At 39.3% G+C, this 20,256-nt stretch overlaps 1 protein-coding gene across 1 annotated transcript; it reads right to left on the reverse strand.

Moving 5' to 3' along the window:
* Window positions 1-9,254: 9,254 nt before the first annotated feature.
* Window positions 9,255-20,241, reverse strand: LOC104917462 (conserved oligomeric Golgi complex subunit 5-like). Its single transcript, XM_010728723.1, has 6 exons — window positions 20,113-20,241; window positions 19,652-19,810; window positions 18,657-18,714; window positions 15,533-15,587; window positions 15,373-15,442; window positions 9,255-9,455 (listed from the first exon to the last, which is right to left on the reverse strand). The coding sequence occupies exons 1-6, from the start codon at window positions 20,239-20,241 to the stop codon at window positions 9,270-9,272; spliced, it is 657 nt and encodes a 218-aa protein (XP_010727025.1). The 3' UTR covers window positions 9,255-9,269.
* Between the last annotated feature and the right edge of the window lie 15 nt (window positions 20,242-20,256).

The following is a 20,256-nucleotide window of genomic DNA, read 5'->3' on the forward strand; positions in this document are numbered from 1 at the left end:
GGACGCCCAACTCCCTCTCTGCAGAGCTCCTCTCCAGCAGCTCATCCCCCAGCCTGTATTGGTGCATGCAATTATTCCTCCCTAGGTGTAAGACCCTACACTTGCTTTTGTTGAACCTCATCCGGTTTCTTACTGCCCAGCTCTCCAGCCTGTCCAGGTCTCGCTGAATGGCAGCACAGCCTTCAGGCGTGTCAGCCAATCCTCCCAACTTCGTATCATCAGCAAACTTGCTGAGGGTGGCCACTATCCCCTCATCAAGGTCATTGATGAAGATGTTGAACAAGACCGGACCCAGCACAGACCCCTGGGGGAACACCACTGGTTACAGGTCTCCAGCCAGACTCTGCACCACCAACGACGACCCTCTGCGCTCTGCCAGTCAGCCAGTTCTCAACCCACCTCACTCGTCCACTCGTCTATCCCACACTTCCTCAGCTTTGTTATAAGGATGTCGTGGGAGACAGTATCAAAGGCCTTTCTAAAATCAAGGTAGACTACATCTACCGCTCTTCCCCCATCCACCCAGCATGTGACAGCATCATAGAAGGCCACCAAGTTGGTCGAGCACGACCTCCCCTTGGTGAACCCATGCTGACTACTCCTGATAACCTCCTTTTCTCCCAGTTGTCTGGAGATGGTATCCAGCACAAGCTGTTCCAACACCCTTCCAGGGACGGAGGTGAGGCTGACAGGCCTATAATTACTCAGATCTTCCTTCTTGCCCTTTTTGAAGACAGGAATGACATTGGCTATCCTCCAGTCTTCAGGGACCTCCCCTGTTATCCAAGACCTCTCAAAAATGATGGAGAGCGGTTCAGCAATGACCTCTGCCAGCTCCCTCAGCACACGTGGATGCACCCCATCAGGTCCCATGGACTTGTGGACCTTAGTACTGCCTAGGCGCTCACGCACATCCTCTTTCCTGATTAAAGGGAAGTCTCCCATTCCCCAGACCCTCTCACTAACCTCCAGGGTGTGGGATTCCTGCGGGAGAGCCTTTTCACTGAAGACAGAGCCTTTTCACTGAAGACGGAAATATCTGAAAGATGCTTACAGTGAGAGCAGGGTTGGTCTCTTCTCACTGCTGACAGGATGAGGGGAAATGGCCTCAAATTGCACCAGGGTAAGTTTAGGTTGAATGTCAGGAAACACTTCTTTACAGAAAGAGCTGCTAAGCACTGGAATAGGCTCCCCAGGGAGGTGGCTGAGTCACCATCCCTGGATGTGTTTAAAAACCATTTGGATGTGGTGCTCAGGGACATGATTTAGCAGAGGGTTGTTAGTTAGAGTAGTATGGTTAGCTTGTGGTTGGACTCAATGATTTTTAAGGTCTTTTCCAACCTGAGTGATTCTATGATTCTACACACATATACAATATATATTCTTAGATTGCATATTCATAATCTAGTATATAATTAACCAGTGATTAGATGCACTATTAACCCTACACAGTTAATCACAATGTAACTAAAGCTTAGGCCATCATTTTATTTATTTTTACCAGAGATGCCGAAAAAAAGCAGTTCAGACAATGTACTCCATACATATTTGCACGTGTGATACTGGCTCTTTCTACTCATATGTCTACTCGTCTACTCATTTGTGACAAAATCCGTTATTTTTAAAATTCTTCATTAAATCCAATTTTCTATAAAAGTTTCCTTTTGCCAAAAATAATCTTCAACCGTTTCCAAACAGTTGAAGACTATTTTTTAAAGCTACAAATATTAAGACTTTTGTATTACTTTTATGTCTCCTTGACCTACCCACTAAACGGCTTTTTTTTTTTTACTTGGAATACTACAAATAAGACTTTGTACAGATGCTTCTTGCAATATCATCCATCCAAAAGTCTCATGACAAAAAAAAAAAAAAAAAAAAAAAAAAAAAAGGAAAAATAAAACCAAACACCTCAGGGATAAGATAAGATATTAAAAACTGGGGCCAATATGCAACTGAAGGACAGGGAGCTTACACAGAATTACAGCAAGGCACAATAGATTTGATCCCAACCAATTTCAGCAAAGGTCTGGCAGTGTTACTGCTAACATCATCAGGGACAGAAGAAAATTATGTTTTACTAAGATTCTTGCACTCACTGTGGATACAGATGTACCACCTAAAGCAGTAACATTCAAAATAACGCAGATGACTCTGAGTCAGTAATACAGTTCAGTCATTCTCAGCAGGACTAATTACCCCAGGCAAAGCATCATGCTAACATGGCTGTGTAATTTCTATTAATCAAATCAGTTCAGTTACCCCTACAGAAAAGTGCCTTGTGCTTAACAGACATATGCTATACTATTCAGAGAACGCTAGGTCTTACACAAGACAGTACATTATAATGCATCTAAATCAGTAAGAAAAAGTGCCATGAAAGCAAGTTTTCCTCCAGATTGATGCGTTGATTCCTATGAGAAACTGTGCACAATAATATTATTATCAACAAATCTGTCTGCTCTGTGTACTGCAGTAAAAGAGCTCGGTGTGGCAGTAACTGAGTCCTTCCTCACTTTCATCATAGCTTGGATCAACACAAGATCTGGCTCTGAAGCCACATACTCTAAATGTTTGTTCACAATAGGGAGAAAAAATTTCATGTCTGAATATGTATGAAAAGAAGAAGGCAGTGAAATATAGTATCTGCTGGCAGGCACGCAGATAGCTTACAACTGCAAGTTCAGTAATACTTGTGTACAGATGTATACGCATACTTAATGTAACTTCAAAAACTGTAGCAGTCAAAACAAATTATTTTTGTACAACAGTATTTAACCCAAAGGACAAATATCCAGTCAGTCAATCTGCAGTCACTTCAGAATGAGTCTCCTACCCTAGTGTGAGATTATTTACTGTTTTAATATTCAATTAATAAAGCACATAGTGGAAACAATATGCAAAGTTAATTGTAGCTTGCAATAGATACAGATGAGATAATTGGTATAAAACAAACAAGTATGAGCACTTCCTACTAAAATGAGTTATTTAAGTTTTCAATAAATTAGAGCTGTGGTTTCCTGAACGCTGACTAATTGTACTTAGTACTTTGATAAACACTAAACCATATTCATCATCATTCTCAAATATTAAAAACTTTAAGTTAATGTCTTTCTTAAGAACAGTTGAGTGTCTGAGAAATAGACAGCCTGCCTTCCGTCTTGACAAAGGAAAAAAAATTAGATACATGATATTCACATTCACACAGTCACTACCACCTTCCCTCTCACGCTCACTGCGCTCTGCTAGGGAATTCTGACATAACAGATCAATTCTTGCAGCATTCCAGTGACAAGATGACCTGTGAGAAGTACACTGGAATGCCAGTTATACAGCGAGTAACCAGGACAGAAATAATTACGCCAGAGGGATGAGTGCAGGTTTTTGAGATTAATCTGCTATTTCATCTGAGGAACTGATGAGGAGAGGCTGAACCAAAGTGACGGCATCCATTTTCCAACTGCATCCAGCCTCAGATTCCAGGAGGTACTGAACAGTACCCAACAAACCAACTTGTGGAAGGCAAATTAACAACAAACATTTTCTATTACAATACATCTTCTATTAACAAAGCTGATAGAGGAGGGATGTGCATACCTGAGACAGTAGAATGTCAGCTTTTTCCGGCTTCAAGGCAAAGCACCTCTGTCTAGAGGTTTCCAGATACATGCCTGTATAAAGTGCTTTTAAAAACTCCAAATATCAATTTCACAGCTGGCCTGAAATTATCATTACGAGCATAAATGTCTTCTAGCATTTTAGATAAAAACATTCTTTGCTTCATTTTAGGCCCATTACATACTGCTTTGTTCACAGGGGATATAGGAAGCTGTTTACTCCCTTCACATCTGAAGAATGTTGCCATGCCTCCCAGAACCCTCTTCTCTAAACCAAAGAGCCACACACTTTCAGTTCTTCCGCCCACTGCCTGTCTGCAAGACCTTCAGCCTTCATTACTGTAGTACTTTGTGTTTTCTCCAGTTAACCTACATCTTCCTTGAATGAGGCACCACAAAAGGGACTTGATTCTCCAGCTGAAACACCAACAAAAGATCTGCTTCAAGTGCCTTGTACACAACACCCTTCTTTCTAAAAATCACTATGAATTTCATTGCCAGTAATGTCACACTGTTACAGAACAAATGAACAAGTGGCTTGCACTCAATCTGGGAAGAACTCTCAAGCTTTCATCTAAGCACAGGTCTCTACAGAACTACTACCTACACAGTAATTTCTTGTATTTCTGCCGCTAATTACAAGTATTTATTGCTAGGACTTTGCACTTGTCTGGAAGTGAAACGAAAGCAGTTCAGCTAAGACATATCTCCAATTTGCTAACAATATTCTTAATTCTAATTCTGTTTCCCACTATACTTTCCATTCTTCTTTGCTTGATTAGTATTTGTAAATTGAATAAGGATATACCATATTACATCACTCAAATCATTAATGAAAACACTAGCCAGTTGCAGAACACATTTCAACAGAACCCCACTTGACAGATGGTCACTTGTGCAACAGCAAGCAACAGATAATGACTTTTGAGGAACGGTTTCCTCAGAACATTTGCTTCCACTGTACAACATTTTCATCTGTATTGTATTGCTGATCTTGCTACCATGGCGTATTTAAATCAAATTATGTGACAGTCATTGATTTCTCTAATTCAAAGACCTGTTATACTGCCAAAGAAGAAAATGTTGTTGGTTAAACAGGATTCATGTAGCCTACTATTTATGTATGCCTGGTCCATTCCAGCAGGAGGTACTATTTAATGGCAGCTTTATACTCTAGACTTCCGCAAATAGTTTATTTGTTATCATATGTTAATGGACTTAACAGCGCTGAGTACAAGGGGGTGATCACCTTCCTGATCCTGCTTGCTATACCATTTCAGACATAAACCAGGATGCCACTGACCTTCTTGGCCACCTGGGCACACCGCTGGCTCATGTTTAGCTGAGAGCTGACTAACACCCCAGATCCATTTCCTCTACACAGTCATTCACTCTGCCCCAAGCTTGTAGCATTGCCTCGGGTTGTTGTGGCCTTAAGTGCAGAACCCAGCACTTGGCCTTGTTGAACCTCATCCCATTGGCCTCAGCCAAGTGATCCAGCCTGTCCAAATCCCTCTGTAGGGCCTCCCTACCATCAAGCAGATCGACACTACCTCCCAACTTGGTGTGATCTCAGAATCGCTGAGGGTACACTCAATCCTCCTGTCCATGTCATCAATAAATATATTAAAACATATCAGCTATATCCAGGCTTTCTCTAGTTTAAGTAGGACCATGACACATCTTATTTACCTTCGGTGTTTTTTTCTAACCTTGACAGCTGAATTGTTGTCACGTTTCTGTGGATATCGCTGGTTCTGGGATGCACTTCAGAAGACAGGTACCATTACCACAGTATGCCAGCTACAAAAAAAGCTCTCCAGACATAGCCAAATGAGTCATTTCAAACTGTTACATGCACCTCCTAACCAATTTAAATCTTCTCTATCCAGCCTACACTTACTTAAAAAAAAAATAATAAAAAAAAAAAAATAGGCTCTATTTCTTTGCATTTTCATCAAATTTGTTGTTATTAAGACTAAGTGCCAAGCTTTGTTAGTCTTAAACAGATCATTATATGGATCTATCACTTTCTTAATTTTAGCTAGACTTTTGTATCTGGTAATATTTTGCCTTCTCTGTACCCTTATTTGTTTTTAAATTGGATAGTGTCTCATTTTCTCTCATCTTCGAAGATATATAGAAGTATTGTCCTGGAGCCCCTTCTATATTGCAGACACTCCAAAAAATATATCAGAAGATTCTTTCCCCTTTATTTTACAGCTGCACAGCTTAGTCACGGACTAAATCTGAGTTTAGAAAAGAGCAAAATAACGGTTGCTGTGAGAGTCTGTCTCCAAGACTTACACGCTCACAAGGTCATTCAAGCAAATAAATTCAGTTGCTGTAAACTAAGTTATAATACAATTATACATACAGACCAGGAGTTTATTATAATTAGAAGAAGTCTAGGCATTTGTATGAATAACGATGACATCAGTCACAGTTATTTAGCAAACAGAACATATAAATCCTTTATTGTCCAGCTCTGTAAATCACAGATAGAATTAATAACCTGTCCACAGTGAAAGCAGCCATTCACTGCCAACTACAGATTTTTAATCTTCAATTGATCAGTGTCTGACAACTGTCAGACAGTGATTTCTGCACATGCAGATAAAAGAGCAGATATTTTAATACCTATAGCATTTCTTTTCTGAAAGAGAACTATCCAAAGCATACCACTTTCTCTTCACATTGTACTGTTCAAGCATGCTTAGAAACATTTTCTTTTCACTTTATAAAATACCTGTATTAAAGTAAACAAGCACAGCCAAGGCACGTATTCCACGACATTAGCCACTGTGTGACTCAGGAACATGCCTCTTGCTCTACCATCCAAATACTGCTCTGGATACACAAATGAATTTGTACTGTCAGATATACAAATGCTTGTATAATATGAAGAAGAATGAACTGGAGAGCCAGCTAATAGATTGTTCATTAAACTGCCACAGCTCTGTTTCTGATTTGACAGAGAACCCAAAGAAGTGTGTTAGGAGGTGGATGAGCTACAGAAGAAAGTTTACATACAGGTATTTCAGAAACAAACCATTTAATCTCTAAAAATTACATACAGAACTCAGTTTTTCTTCTTACTGTGTCAAAGTGGGAAGTTAATTGCAAGCAAAGAAAAATCTAACATGGAGGAATTTCAGGTCTGCTTTAGCTTTAAGTAGAGATCTCAGTGAAAATATTACCAGAAGTTTCCAGAGTAAAGTTCCCCATATCATCTACTGTTCTGCAGGCTACTAGCACGTTCAAGTACCCAGCAAGAAAAAAGCTTCCTCAGTAAAAGCTAGAGTTCCCTGCAGTTCCTCTTATTAACCCCTACTGCAATCTAATTCTACAACTGTGTTTTCATCCATCTTTTCCCATTACTGCAAAGTAAACTTCAAGACACAGCTAAGTATAAACTCTAAGTGAACTAACAAGCTAACAGAGATTTGTGGAGGAAATACATGTCATATGCACATATCTAAATGGATATACGTACATGCTCACCTCCCCCATACATATATAGAATGTATCTGTATGTGAAGATAAATGTCCAGTTCTGCCAAAAACCCACTGAGAATAATATATAAGCAAATGATTTAATCAGACTGCAGAAAATGCAAAGCTTTCATTGTAAAATCATGGTGCTGCTGAGTTCACCAAGCAGAAATTGCACTTGCACCACAGGTACAACAGCAATGTAAAGACCAATGGGAAGAACATTTCCCTAAATAGCGACCAAAAGGGATATTCAGAAACGTTTGGCTGAAAACACAGATTAGTGTTAATGTTGGTCCTGATCCCCAGCTCAAAAGCAAGCCTCCATGACACAGAGCTCCCTACCAAGACCAGGCTTTAACAGCGCCCATCTCTACCACCTGCTTACTATCATCAGATGTTGCAGCATTCCCTAAGACTGCTCAAACCTTTTGTATCTCACACCCCAACAACTGGAGCCCAGTGCCTTTTCCCTGCACTTCCCTCTCTCCCAGTGGCACATAGCATTAACTCACATTACCCTACAACACACCATGCTCCCACTGCAGCACCCTGAACGGTGCTTACTCTGGCACTGCACACTTTCCTCCCTGTGAGCAGAGCTACCTCGCTCCTACAAACCTCCAGCAAAAAAGACAGACAGCTGTGCTGGCTTATCTGAATGGGAGTGTTCCACACATCCAGGTTCTGGGAGGCAGGAAAAACCCAGAGCAGCCAAGATTGGTGGCAGAGAATAACAAACAAGCAGAGAACTAAAAGGTGAGGGATGGATGCAGATAAAGAGGTAAGGAGATTGAAATACCAGGAAGAGAGGAAAAGAAAAGAGAAGGGGTTTTACCTAGCCATAAACCATCCAGAATTAAATTAAGGGCCACGAGCCCTGGCTCCTGCCATGCGTTGTAGGATACAACTCTAAAGCACTTCCTAAGGAGGCACATTTCCCTTTATCTTTAATAACAATTACTCAGACTTACCCAATCTTCAGAAAAAGATCAAGTATTTCAAAACAAGAAACTCAAAGAACTGTGGCACATCAACAAAAGATTTGGAAGCTTTCCTTTCTTCTAAAGAAATTCTAAAACTACAAAAGATCCAAAAAGCAGCATGAATTTCAGATCTCAATGTTAAATCATACTCCATATTTAAATAGGATCTAGCATTCAGATGAACACCAGAGGACTCACAATTCAGGCAGCTAAAAGCCAGCAGTTCTTTATATACCCTCATGATGGGTACAAAAAATGCAAGACGTTAAAAAAAAAAGCAATAGCTTAAAATACTACATTCAGTGCTCTAGTGCTTCAGCCAAACCAATACACTAAATAAATATTTAAACTTCCCATTTGCAACATAGCATCTGCTAATTATAATACTAAATCATTGTCTAATAATTTTCTGATTACACAGAATAAAAAGAGCAGTGGTGACAAATATGCACAATAAACCTCAGAATGATTCTGAGTGTTCAATAGTTCAGCCCTCCCACGACCTATTTTTGGAAGTTGAAATGTGAATGCTACTAAACCAAAGGAGAAACAACTGGCAAGCTACCATATACAATGGTGATCTCAAAGACTGCTGCATCCTGCAGCACAGTGTAGAAGCATCCAAGGTAGCTGAAGAACAAAAAGCAGCCTAGCAACATAATGTGAATGTCATGAGAAATATTTTACCACTCCTTCTACAAGCTAGTAAAATAGAGAGTAAATTAGTCACTTCTGGAGCAGAATGCTTCCAGTATCTGAGTTAGCCTAGTGTATCATGTCACATATGGCTTTCATAAAGGTCAAAAGGACAACCATTTTCTTTCAAGACACAAACTGTAATTCAAACTATGCCTCATTATACTGCAGTGTCTTCCTTCAGATAAACATAATAACCGTCACCTCTGAAGATATTTTATATAAGCATAAACTAGTGAGAAATTAACCAATCTATAAAAACTGTTGCCCAAAAAAGTAAACTTTTGTAGCAGAATTTTCATGTTACTAAATAATTCTATCTGGAGAAGTCATGAAAAAAACTAAGATCCTGAACGAAAGTACTGAAATCAGAACTAAGTGAGTTCTGTTCATATTATTTCCGAATTCAAATCAAGAGGCAGACAGTGAGAACCACACTAACAAATTATAGGAGTTTCTTCATTTTCTTGCAAAGTCAAACACCAACGTGAGTCATATGAGCACAAGCTAAAAATGCCTCTAAAAGCAAGAAGGACTCACCAAGTTCATTGAGACTCTGGGCAGCTTTTGTTATCTCCCTGCTTCCCCCTTGTAGTTGTCCTTGAAGTCTCTTACTGAGATGCAAGATGCGTATTATCCTCCTCAGCAAGTCACAGGCAGCCTATGGAGAAATCACAGCATTAGGGGATATTATCAGCACACTCTGATCTCATAATTTTAGGCTTCTAATATGGAAACATTTTAACCAAAGGAAACACGAATTTGAATAAAAACAAGGAGCTTCAGAATACAAAAAGCCAGTTTAAAAGACCTTTTTTCATTACCTAATGCAATACAGGCAGATAACATCAAAAGCTGGAAATTACATTTACTGGGCTAAGATTATGCCGCCATTACCAGCAGCTCCTTCTCCCTCAAAAAAGAAAAAAGAAAAAAAGAGACAAACTCAGAACCCTATGAGAGTGACATGTTCTATTTCCAAGCAGAAGTGAGCTTCATTTTGCATTACGCAGCTCCCCTCAGTAGTTCTTCCACCTCTAAGCTTTAGTAAAACTAAGAAGTTGCCTTTATTAATTAAGTATTGATCCAAAGTAAGTAAAACAGCAGAGAACAATAAAAACTTAAAGGCTTAAAGTGTTATTTTACAGATATTAACTCTTGTGGTAGGAATAGATAGAAAAATCCATTTTCATCAAAAATTTCATAAGGCCATTTACCCACATTTATCAATCTGCCACTCTGTATTATTTGATAGGTTTGCAAAAGCACACCCCATTCGTGGCTAAAAATTAAGATGGATGCAAACACCAATTTTCAGGAAATATATCTGCACTGTATTTTCATTAGCACCAATTCAGAGCAAAGGTATTGCTGACATCTGAATCAAACACATGACTTTCACCATTTTTCATTCAACTAAGACCTTCAAACAGGTTTTCCTGCTCTACACAGTAAATGAACAGAGGCAGACAAGCAGTGAGTTACACCACGTGCATGATGAATGTTTTAAGCCTTACAATGAAAGAGGGTTCTGATGACAGTGGGTACAAAGTGATGACAAGCTGCTATATAGGACAGATCCCCAAGCTGCTTCTAAACTACACAACTCAGGTAATACTGAGTTGAATTACTGTGTGATTTAATCATAGCAAACACAAGCTTCAGGAGTGCCTGACATGCCCCAGTGGCAACTAAATGTGCTGCCATGGAAGCCTAGATAGCTTCAGTGCATGTCTTTCCCAGGGAAACACTCCTTCACAACTCCACCATAAGAGAAGTCCTAAAGACGCACACAGGTCTTCACTGAAAGAGACCAGCAACGAGAGAAGCTGTAGAATGAGCAGAGAAAATGCTCTGACTGGATGGGTCAGTGAGGTTAGGAGATGCATGCTATAAGGGGAGCAACATGACTTTAAAACAGGTCTCCAGCATCTGTAATCAGACTAAAAGGTGGTAAATATGAAATTTGGGATGAGTAAGACACAGTTATTATGAGGTATTTTCCCCACTGCTGAAGAGAAGGCCTCTTGAAAGGCCTTGTCTTATAGACAAAAAAACGAAATCAAAATTTACTTAAAATATACACAAATATATTTAGACTCTGACGGCTTTAAGACCTTTCAAACTCAAGTTTTGAAAACAGTTGTTAAGTACACATATAAAAATATACATAAGTCCCTTCAACCAATGTTTAGTGGATTGCACAAGTCACCAAGCTCTACTGTATGCCAGCACAAACCAATGGAAATACACAAATTTCACGTTTAATTTTTATTCAATATCTAGGCACAACAAAGATATTACAAAGGCCCAGTGAGACAGGTTGAGAGAGCTGGGATTGTTCAGCCTGGAGAAAAGAAGGCTGGGGTTGACCTCATTGCAGCCTTTCAATACCAAAAGGGAACCTATTGAGGGGAGGGGAATCAACTCTTTGAAAGGGTTGATAACTGCAGGACGAGGGGAAATGGTTTTAAACTGAGGGAGGGGAGATTTAGGTTGGACGTCAGAGGGAAGTTTTTTACAGAAAGAGTGGTGAGGTGCTGGAACAGGCTGCCCAAAGAGGTTGTGGATGCCCCGTCCCTGGAGGTGTTCAAGGCTGGGTTGGATGGGGCCCTGGGCAGCCTGGTCTAGCGTTGAATGGGGAGGTTGGTGGCCCTGCATGTGGCAGGGGGATTGGAGATTCATGATCCTTGAGGTCCCTTCCAACCCTGGCCATTCTGTGAATCACTGAAAGCACTCTGACTCTCACTGCTGTTGGCAGAGTGCCGTGTATCACTAAGTGCAAGTTCACTAAGCCCTCCAGGAAGACTGAGCCACATGATTTCTATTATCTTTAGTGAGAACCAAGTAGGGCTTATCCTGCTTTGGAGAGATTAATGTATCAGTTTTAATTAATGCATTCCTTTAATCAGAAAAAGTTTTGATCCACACATCACTTCCATATCTCTGAACAAAACTTCTGCAAGATAAATCAAAAATAGCTCTTTCTACAGTTCACTGTGCCTCGTCAGATGTGTTTAAAAACCATTTGGCTGAGGTGCTCAGGGACATGATTTAGTGGAGGGTTGTTATGGTAGTATGGTTAGGTTGTGGTTGGACTCGATGATGTTTAAGGTCTTTTCCAACCTGAGCAATTCTGTGATTCTATGATTACTACTTTGCCTTCAGATTTAATTTTCTTATCCAACTGTGTACCTCTGGCTAACTTTTTCCCAAGGACTTCAGTCATCTTCCGAGCATTTCGTACTTCACGTGCAAAAGACAAAAAAAAAAACTCTCTTTTTTATTTAATTGTTGTTTGTTATCTCCCATTCCAAGAAACAATATTGTAAGAGCATTGTCAAGCTGAATAAAGGATAGGAAATGTTGCATTTAGATTCAAGAGCAAAAAAGAAAAATTAAAAAAGATGTCTTCCAAAGACACTGAGGATGCACCCTTAACTTCACAGCCATCACTAATGAGCACAGTGTGCATGCTTCACATGGGTATTGGCATTTTTGTGAATTGTTCAACTTAATAAAACTCTCAAATACTGTAAAAGTATGCAGTATATGAGGACTGTACAATGGAAATTTAACAGAATCTACTAGCAGAGCTGTTCATGAAAGCTCGATCATCAACCCCTGACCACCTGCACCACAGAATTCTGAATTAATTCAGGAAACAATCATTCCTGGAGTCAATACAGCATGCTTTTCTAAAGGAAATACTTTTATCCAAACATGAATTCCATGGTTAAAGCAAAACCTAATTTGGAAAAAGCAAGGAGCAGCCTGGATTAGTCCCAGGGCTTTTCATTAAGTTCAAAATCAAACACGATTTTTCTGGAGATCTCACGTTAGCTATCTGCTGAAATTTAAATCAGCAATAACAAAGACATTATTGCTGCAATTCAAACAAAAAACCTCTTTTAATCTTAAGTTAATTTTAGGAAATTATTGAGACAATTAGACCACCTGAAACTGCTAATGCATAGCTCATATATGCAACTGCACATATCTGCCAGACCATAATGCAAATGAATGTATATGTAATACAAGCTCAAAGAAAGGTGGGACAGTACACCATCTTAAGACTACACGGACAGTGATTTACTATAGTACCAGAATGAATTCTGCTACTAGTAAACACTTCAAAGAGAGAACAGTTTTCTATTGTATAAATATTTTTTCTATTTTGTGGATTTTTTTAAAATAAAAAGTTTCAAAGAAAATCAGATATTGTAGGGATTTCTAAACATGAAGATATCCAAAATTAAGAGGACATAAAGAAGCAGTTTGTTAGACAGAAGTGCACAGAAAATAACCCTCTGAAGGACAAATTCTCTGTCTACTTATTTCAGCTGTTAACTTATCCCATTTAGCTTGTGATATGGCACGGAAAGACTATGAATGAGCTCAGAAGAGGATAAGATGATTTAAAGCAGGAAGTAAGCTCTGCGAGTTTGCTGCTCCCCTGGGATGCCATGAAGCCATAAGAACAAAGCAAGACATAATATACACAAGTATACAACAGAGAGTTAGAATTCAGAACTAGATTTGTAGTTTGACAACAAATTTACAGAGAAAATGTTTATGAAAAAGCACAACTATATTAAAAACAATTAAGGATGGTGAAATCCAGCTTTATGCAAGCCAAATATTCCTTCAGTTTGTGAGCAGTCCCATAGCAATCAAAGAAGAAGCACTAAAGCAATACAAGAGGCCCTTAAACATCACACAAATCAGCAAAGGATAACTGGCAACCCTACTTACTTTGACGGCACCGTCTTTTATCAGTTATGCTTTTTTTTTTTTTAGCTTATTCTACTGACTGTACATCAGCTGATAAAATTAGCAGGTTTGACTGCCCATGCTACACATCTTGCATTTGGTACAGAAGTAAGCAATGTCATTTCATAAGCCCTGCCACAACCAGGAAGCAAACTGTTTGCTGTGCTGATGCCCTTCCTTCCTGAATAAACAAGGCTGCCAGGTAAACAGACACAACAGCATCATAATGCACTCCGGTGTGTATCTGCCAACAGGAGAGGATAGCAGCCCTCACGCTGAGAACTGTCACTGGCAGCAATGTTGCAGTGATCCTCCCTCTTTCTGTGCACAGCTAAGGCAGCTAGGGACACGAGCATAGGCAGCCCAGCAGGTTCCCTTTACCCTACATATTTTTTTTTTTTTGGTACTGGCATTTGGAACAAGAAGACTCACAGTCCAGAAGAGTCAGATATTACAACTGCCCTGGTATAGGCTGACCAACAACTCCAACCCCTGGGTGCATGCTGCTTTTACACCACAGGAAAATCCATGCAAGACCATACCCCTACTACACCAAAGAGGAAGCAAAGCGAATGCAAGAGACACCTCCCAACCCAGGGACTTCTGCTGTTTGACTTTACATAACATCAGAGAAGAAACCTTTCATCATCACCTTTCACTCCAAATTCCCATAGTTCTTCCCACTTCTGCAACATACACCAGAGAAGAAAAAATAAAATCGGAACCTAGCGTGGCACGTGAAAGTCATGGAAATTTCACCCAGTGGCAAAAACAGTGACAAGTGGAGCTGGGAAGCATAGGAGCAGCAGCTGAACAACCTGGCTGAACAGACTGGTAGGAGCTCCCTCCTGAACTTCACTACTACTGAAAATCAGATAGAAAATATCAGACCTCCAGCAGAGAGTGCAGCACGCTTACTTGCTCCACCATTCCTGGACTAGAAACCGTGTGCAGCTGACTGCAGCTTCCTCTGCTTGTGCTCTACAAGCTAATGGCAACCTACTTCAGTAAATATCCACAGTTCAAATCTCAGCTACCAACAGATAAGTTCTTACTTTTGCAACTTAAAATATTTTTTCAAAGAGAAACAGTTCAAACAGTAATTCTTAAAACCTTTCCTGATTTGGAGCTGTGTTGCTTTTGAATAAATAAACTGAACAGAATGCAGCTACATCCATGGGATCTATGGGGTAGTTTTCAACCGCAATAAAGTTAAAAATAGAAGTGTTCAACGCTTATCTTATCATTGCTGGGAAAAAGCTCTCCCCCACTGCTCTTCTTTAGAAGAAACTACATTCTCTGTACACTCTGTTTAAAAGATAGGAACAGCTGTATACCTGGGCTTTTACACCAGAACTCCAATTGGCTCCCTAAGTTGCACCATGGTTATATTGTAAGAATTATTCCCCAAACTCTTTACTAAACTGCAGTTAAACACACATGTAGAGGAAAAGAGTGCCTCCTACAGAACTACATCATAATATTAAAAATATCCAGACAGAAATGAAAATGTAATTAACCTGTACTCTGATAGCCTTTCACTCTTTCTCTCATCTGAAAGAAAACTAAAGCAGCTAGTGCAAAGGTCAGCTTTGTACTTTTCAATATGAAGCACCTCTCAGTAGCTCATGAGGAGACACATGAATATTGATTTTTACCAAGAAATACTGACAGCAAACTCCAGTCTACTGGAGTAAGGAAAGCCCACTCATGTCTGATGAGTCATCTTTTCTTAATGCTCTAGAGGACTGAGAAATGAAAGACTTTAAAAAAGACTTTTAAAACGTATTTCTAATACAACTTACCTGAAGCTTTGCTAGCTGAGCCGTGCGAGACACTATTTTGTTGTAGGGATCAACAATTTTGGCTCTAATTCTGAAAATAAGAAGTTTATTTATGGAGGTATTAATAAATAGCACAATAAGTAAGAATGCAGACTTTCTAATCACATCATGAATGACATACCTATCAACAGTACTTTGTAGAGCACCAATTCTGGTCTGCATCATTTGGAGAACACCTGCAAAATAAACCAGATCTTTTACAACTAACACTCATGATATGACGAATACTTCTTTCTATAATTGACATCTACAGCAGACTACTTCTGTATTAAAAGAAAACAATTCCTCTTTATAACAAAACATTCAAAGATATTGAAATGATTGAGACATGGAGTATTTAGAAATAAACTGAGAAGGTAATAAGCAATTACTGACCACTACAACTACAAACAAAAATACTGCTACAGAACTAAATCCTGCCGAAGATACATTGTTCTGGAATTCATATGTTAAGCTTCAAATAATATTTAGAGTATGCTGTTTTCTAAAAGAATGATGATCAGGACTGATGTTCAAAGGCATATAACCCGATACAAACACCTGAGCATGATTTAAAAATGCACCACAGTGTATTTAACAAGGGAACTAGGCAGATCAGAGAAACCAGCAGGCAAGGAGAATTGAGAAGCAATGCCATTTCAAGGTTTTCTTGCTGTGCATAAGCACCTTTAGCAAAAAAGTAAGGTATGTCATTGTGAGATCATCTAATTTAGATTACAAACAGAGCAAGCTACCCTAATCTTGTTTGTTCCAGATTAGTTTGGAAAAGCAGCACAAAGGAAAACCCACAAGCACAGTTGTTCTTTCCTTGCTAAATTCAAACAAAGCAGTCAAGGGTAATAGTCACTTTTGCAATATGGAATCAGCGTGCTGAGAATTAATTAAGTTACACAAATACAGATCTATGAATTTATTTTTGTTTCAATTCTTGTTAGCACTCTCAAACATTCTATGTGTTTGTAAAGCCAAGCACATTGAACAAAACTATCATATGATACAGAAAGACAGAATATAAACAAGACTACTGCTACTGAAACTATTTCATCTATTTTGTACAAATAGGCCTACTCCCATTTTCTCCACAGTTCAGAATTATTAACTTGGTTTATTGATAGATTCACGAGTCCTCTTGTGTTTATAAATGGAATGGCAGGCATGCAACCATCACAGATAAAAAGATGAAGATACGAGAAACAGAGAAAAGATGTCACAATGGGCTGAATTTTCTACTCTACACTCAAATAGGGGACAGCAAGTAACACGACATTGCTACATCTATGACTGCTGCACCCTTCACAGCAACGTAACATTCCTCTTGCCAAAAGGCACTACCAAGATGGCTGAAAAGGTAATCTACACTCTGCATCTGCTATATAAGATACTACCTAATCTGTCTTGAGGTAGCAGGTGATTGAAGATATCTGGTGAGCTATTTATAGAAACAGAACCAGAAAAGAGTATTTATACCAAATCAGTATACAGTTAGCAGAGTATGCAGATCTAAAGGAAGAAAAGAAGTTCCTGGGAATTTACAAGTTAGGTTAATTAATTTGAAATATTTAACGAGATTCACATATCCAAATGACTAATGCATGCTGTGAGTTATGTCAAGAAAGTAAGCAGATGAAGATTACTGAACTAAACGTATGAAGACACTCTGAGCTACATATTTCTAACTTCATAATTAAATTTCCTATTTACATTTCTCTTTTTTGTCCTTTACATATGGATATTGACTCAGTGTTTCTACAGTGACCATATTACAGTGACCACGTGTAGCCCAAGCACTGCAGAGAGAAGCAGGTTTTGCAATACTTAAAAAATCATCTGTGTTTGCATAAAACTATAGTTTCAACTGATGTCTTAAGTGTCAAAAAAATGTCAGGATTAGAGCCCTCCCATGTTTCTCTTTCAGAAGAGAAGGGACCTCTTAAGGGGAATAATACTGCATCAATGGAAAACAATCAAGAATTTTTATGCAGATTCAATTTTATTTCAACTTTTGGTTATCAGCTTTATGCTAAATAATGCTTTATTTACTACACCTCACCTACAGAAGTATTTTAATTCTGAATAGCTGTTTTGAAGTACTTCACTCTTGCTTCAGAGCAGTTTTAAGCACGAATGCCTTCTGAAAGAATCATGATTTCTGAACACACAGTTCCACAGAACTGTGGAAGATGATCAGAACAAACTGGGAGATGATCACTATGTAGATGATAGATTCCTTGTCTGGAGGATAAACAGATTTCACACTTCCTGTGCTTTAATTTTCCAACTGTTTAAAAAAATATTTGGGGATTATCACTGCTAAATTAAATATGCATTTCTCTATTTTTTAAATCTTCATGTAAATGTTAGTAATGTTAGTTGAATTGCGTATGCAGTACTTCACAAAGGCTCGGGAGGTACAATAATCATCAGCAACCAGAAACTCTCTGGTTATGACATAACTTAAAAGCAGAAGAAGGGAGAAAGGTGGGTTACTGATTACTAGAGTAGGTGAGGAAGGAGATATGCTTGAATCCCATGGTATATGTAAACAGGCATACTGTAAAGGAAATATCTTTCTGCACAACAACAAAACAAAAGCCACCAGCTCCCACATATGAAGTTCCCAACAAGTGTCATAAAGCAGAATGGCTGGTCTAATGAGCACCAAGGAGAAGAACCATATTCTGTAATCAGTTTTCTGTACACATTCCACAGTTTCTAGGTGAAGTATTTACAAGTCAGCAATTTATTTTAAAAGCCAGAACCCAATCAGTGGAATGACAGAAATGTCTGGATTTAATCTAGTAGCTTCTTACTAGAAAAAAAATTTTTAGTGTTTCAGTGCAGTTATGATTATGTGTTAGTGCCTCTTCAGTTAAGATTTGCAAACCATGCAACGTGCACATGTAGCATTTACAAACTTGGTACTGATGTTCACAGATATTGCAATAAAATTAGGCTTATTTATCAAAAAAAGGTATTAAAAGGTCAATAAGACTTGATTGCTAAAGTTGCTTAGAACAGATTATTAAGCTTTTTGCCTATGGAATAGTTACTTCAGAGAAGTATCAGTCAAATCTTCTCCCAGGAGCTCCATCTGCTGACATAAAAAAAAAAAAAGCTGCCACAACTTCTCAGTTGTAAGATCTGTAGCTGCTACATTATTAACCAAAGTGAATGATGTTCCCATGTAGAAATTAAAAATGTTCCCCTACTCATAGAAATTAAAGCATTCAGTAGATGGATTTTACCTTCTAGAGATTCAATTCCAGTTGCTTGAGCCAACAGGTCTTCATGTCTTGCAACAACCTTTAAAAACAGAGAAAGAGAAAATAGAAACAATGACATAAGAATGGAAATGTGTGCCTGAAAGGGTTATCAAAATATCATCATCGTATTTCCTTAAACAGATTCAAGAAAAAGCAGATGAAAGCATTTTCAGAACATGTTTTGATTCACAAAATGGTAAGCTCAAAATGGGAGAATCAGATATTGCAGGATAGTTGATGTATTAATATAAGTCAGAAAAACAATCAATCATGTTTCAACACGCACTGATATATAACAATAGCTGTAAGTGTAAGCCTAATAATAACACAGTAATGATGTACATTCCCATTTTTAATGTTTTCATTTCTATTTATTAAATTTAGAAACTAACTTCCAAAGAATTTACCATTGCAGGGGGAGCAGTTTTTCAAACCAAGTACAAACTTATCATGTACTCTCACAGCCAGGTCAATGGGATTTGCAGTGTCCACCTGGATTTTAGTAATAAAATTTTAGTGATAGCCTTTGACTATCCAAATTTAAATTCCTTTTGAAGGTGTGGAGGTGTGTTAGCACAGGTTGTGTTTGCCCAGTTAAAGTTAAGAAGTAAGGCCTAGGCTACTGTCAGGACAGAAGAGCACAGGACAAGTCATTCACTGTCTTCTCACAACCATCATGCCAAAACACAGGGAAGTTTTTCTGATAGCCCATACGATCTTTTGGAAGGAGTCAGGGAACCCTTTCAAGGAGTAGCAGAACTTCCATGCATACAGAGACTGAGTGCAGAAACTGAAAGCAAAGCAGCATACAGCTCCTTGAGGGGGACTACATGGAGTCAGTATCACATTCACCGCTCTTTTTATTTCAAGCTGTACCTTCAGTTACCAAGCAACGTCAAAAGCAAAGATCATTGGACTAATCAGCTTTTAATCACTTTATCCACCACCTCTGAGCACCAGGCGTGGTTTACACTTACTTGTACATGCAGCTCTTTATCCAGCTGGCTGATACCTTGGGCAAGCTTTGCGAGCTGCTCAGCTATCACCGCCCGATGGATCGACTGCGACGTGTAAGCCTTCACATCAAAGTCCTCTCTGAAGAAGTCAGCATAACACTCTGAAAAACGATTCAGAAGTTATCTTCACGCTTCAAACCAGTCGCACTGAGGGATGATCTACAGCAGGCAGCGCTCAGACCGCCGGTTCCTCCAGCTGGAACAGCGCACATCCGGTACCCCGTGTAACGCAGCACGGGAGGCCGGTCTGACAACAGACTGCAATCAAAGCGAGTCCGCGTGGCAAAACCCACAACTTCATGGAACCGTACTGCGTCTTATAACGGGGCCAACTTGTGCTGCATAAGGAAACTATACTCCGGTGGTGACTTTTAACGAAGTAAGATGCGTGCTACTTTGTGCAGAGGGCCGGCTAGGCTCACCGACACCTGCGTGCCTCCCGCCGGCACACATCTCCCCGTCAGGCGGACGCGGGCAGCGGGCAGCAGCAGCTGGGCAGCCCCGCTGAGAGGAGCAGCTGGGCAGCACAGCCCCGGAGCGTGACCCGCCATCCCACTCTCCTCCGC

The sequence above is a fragment of the Meleagris gallopavo genome, chromosome 1, assembly GCF_000146605.3.
Source record: "Meleagris gallopavo isolate NT-WF06-2002-E0010 breed Aviagen turkey brand Nicholas breeding stock chromosome 1, Turkey_5.1, whole genome shotgun sequence".
Taxonomy (NCBI): Eukaryota; Metazoa; Chordata; class Aves; order Galliformes; family Phasianidae; genus Meleagris; species Meleagris gallopavo.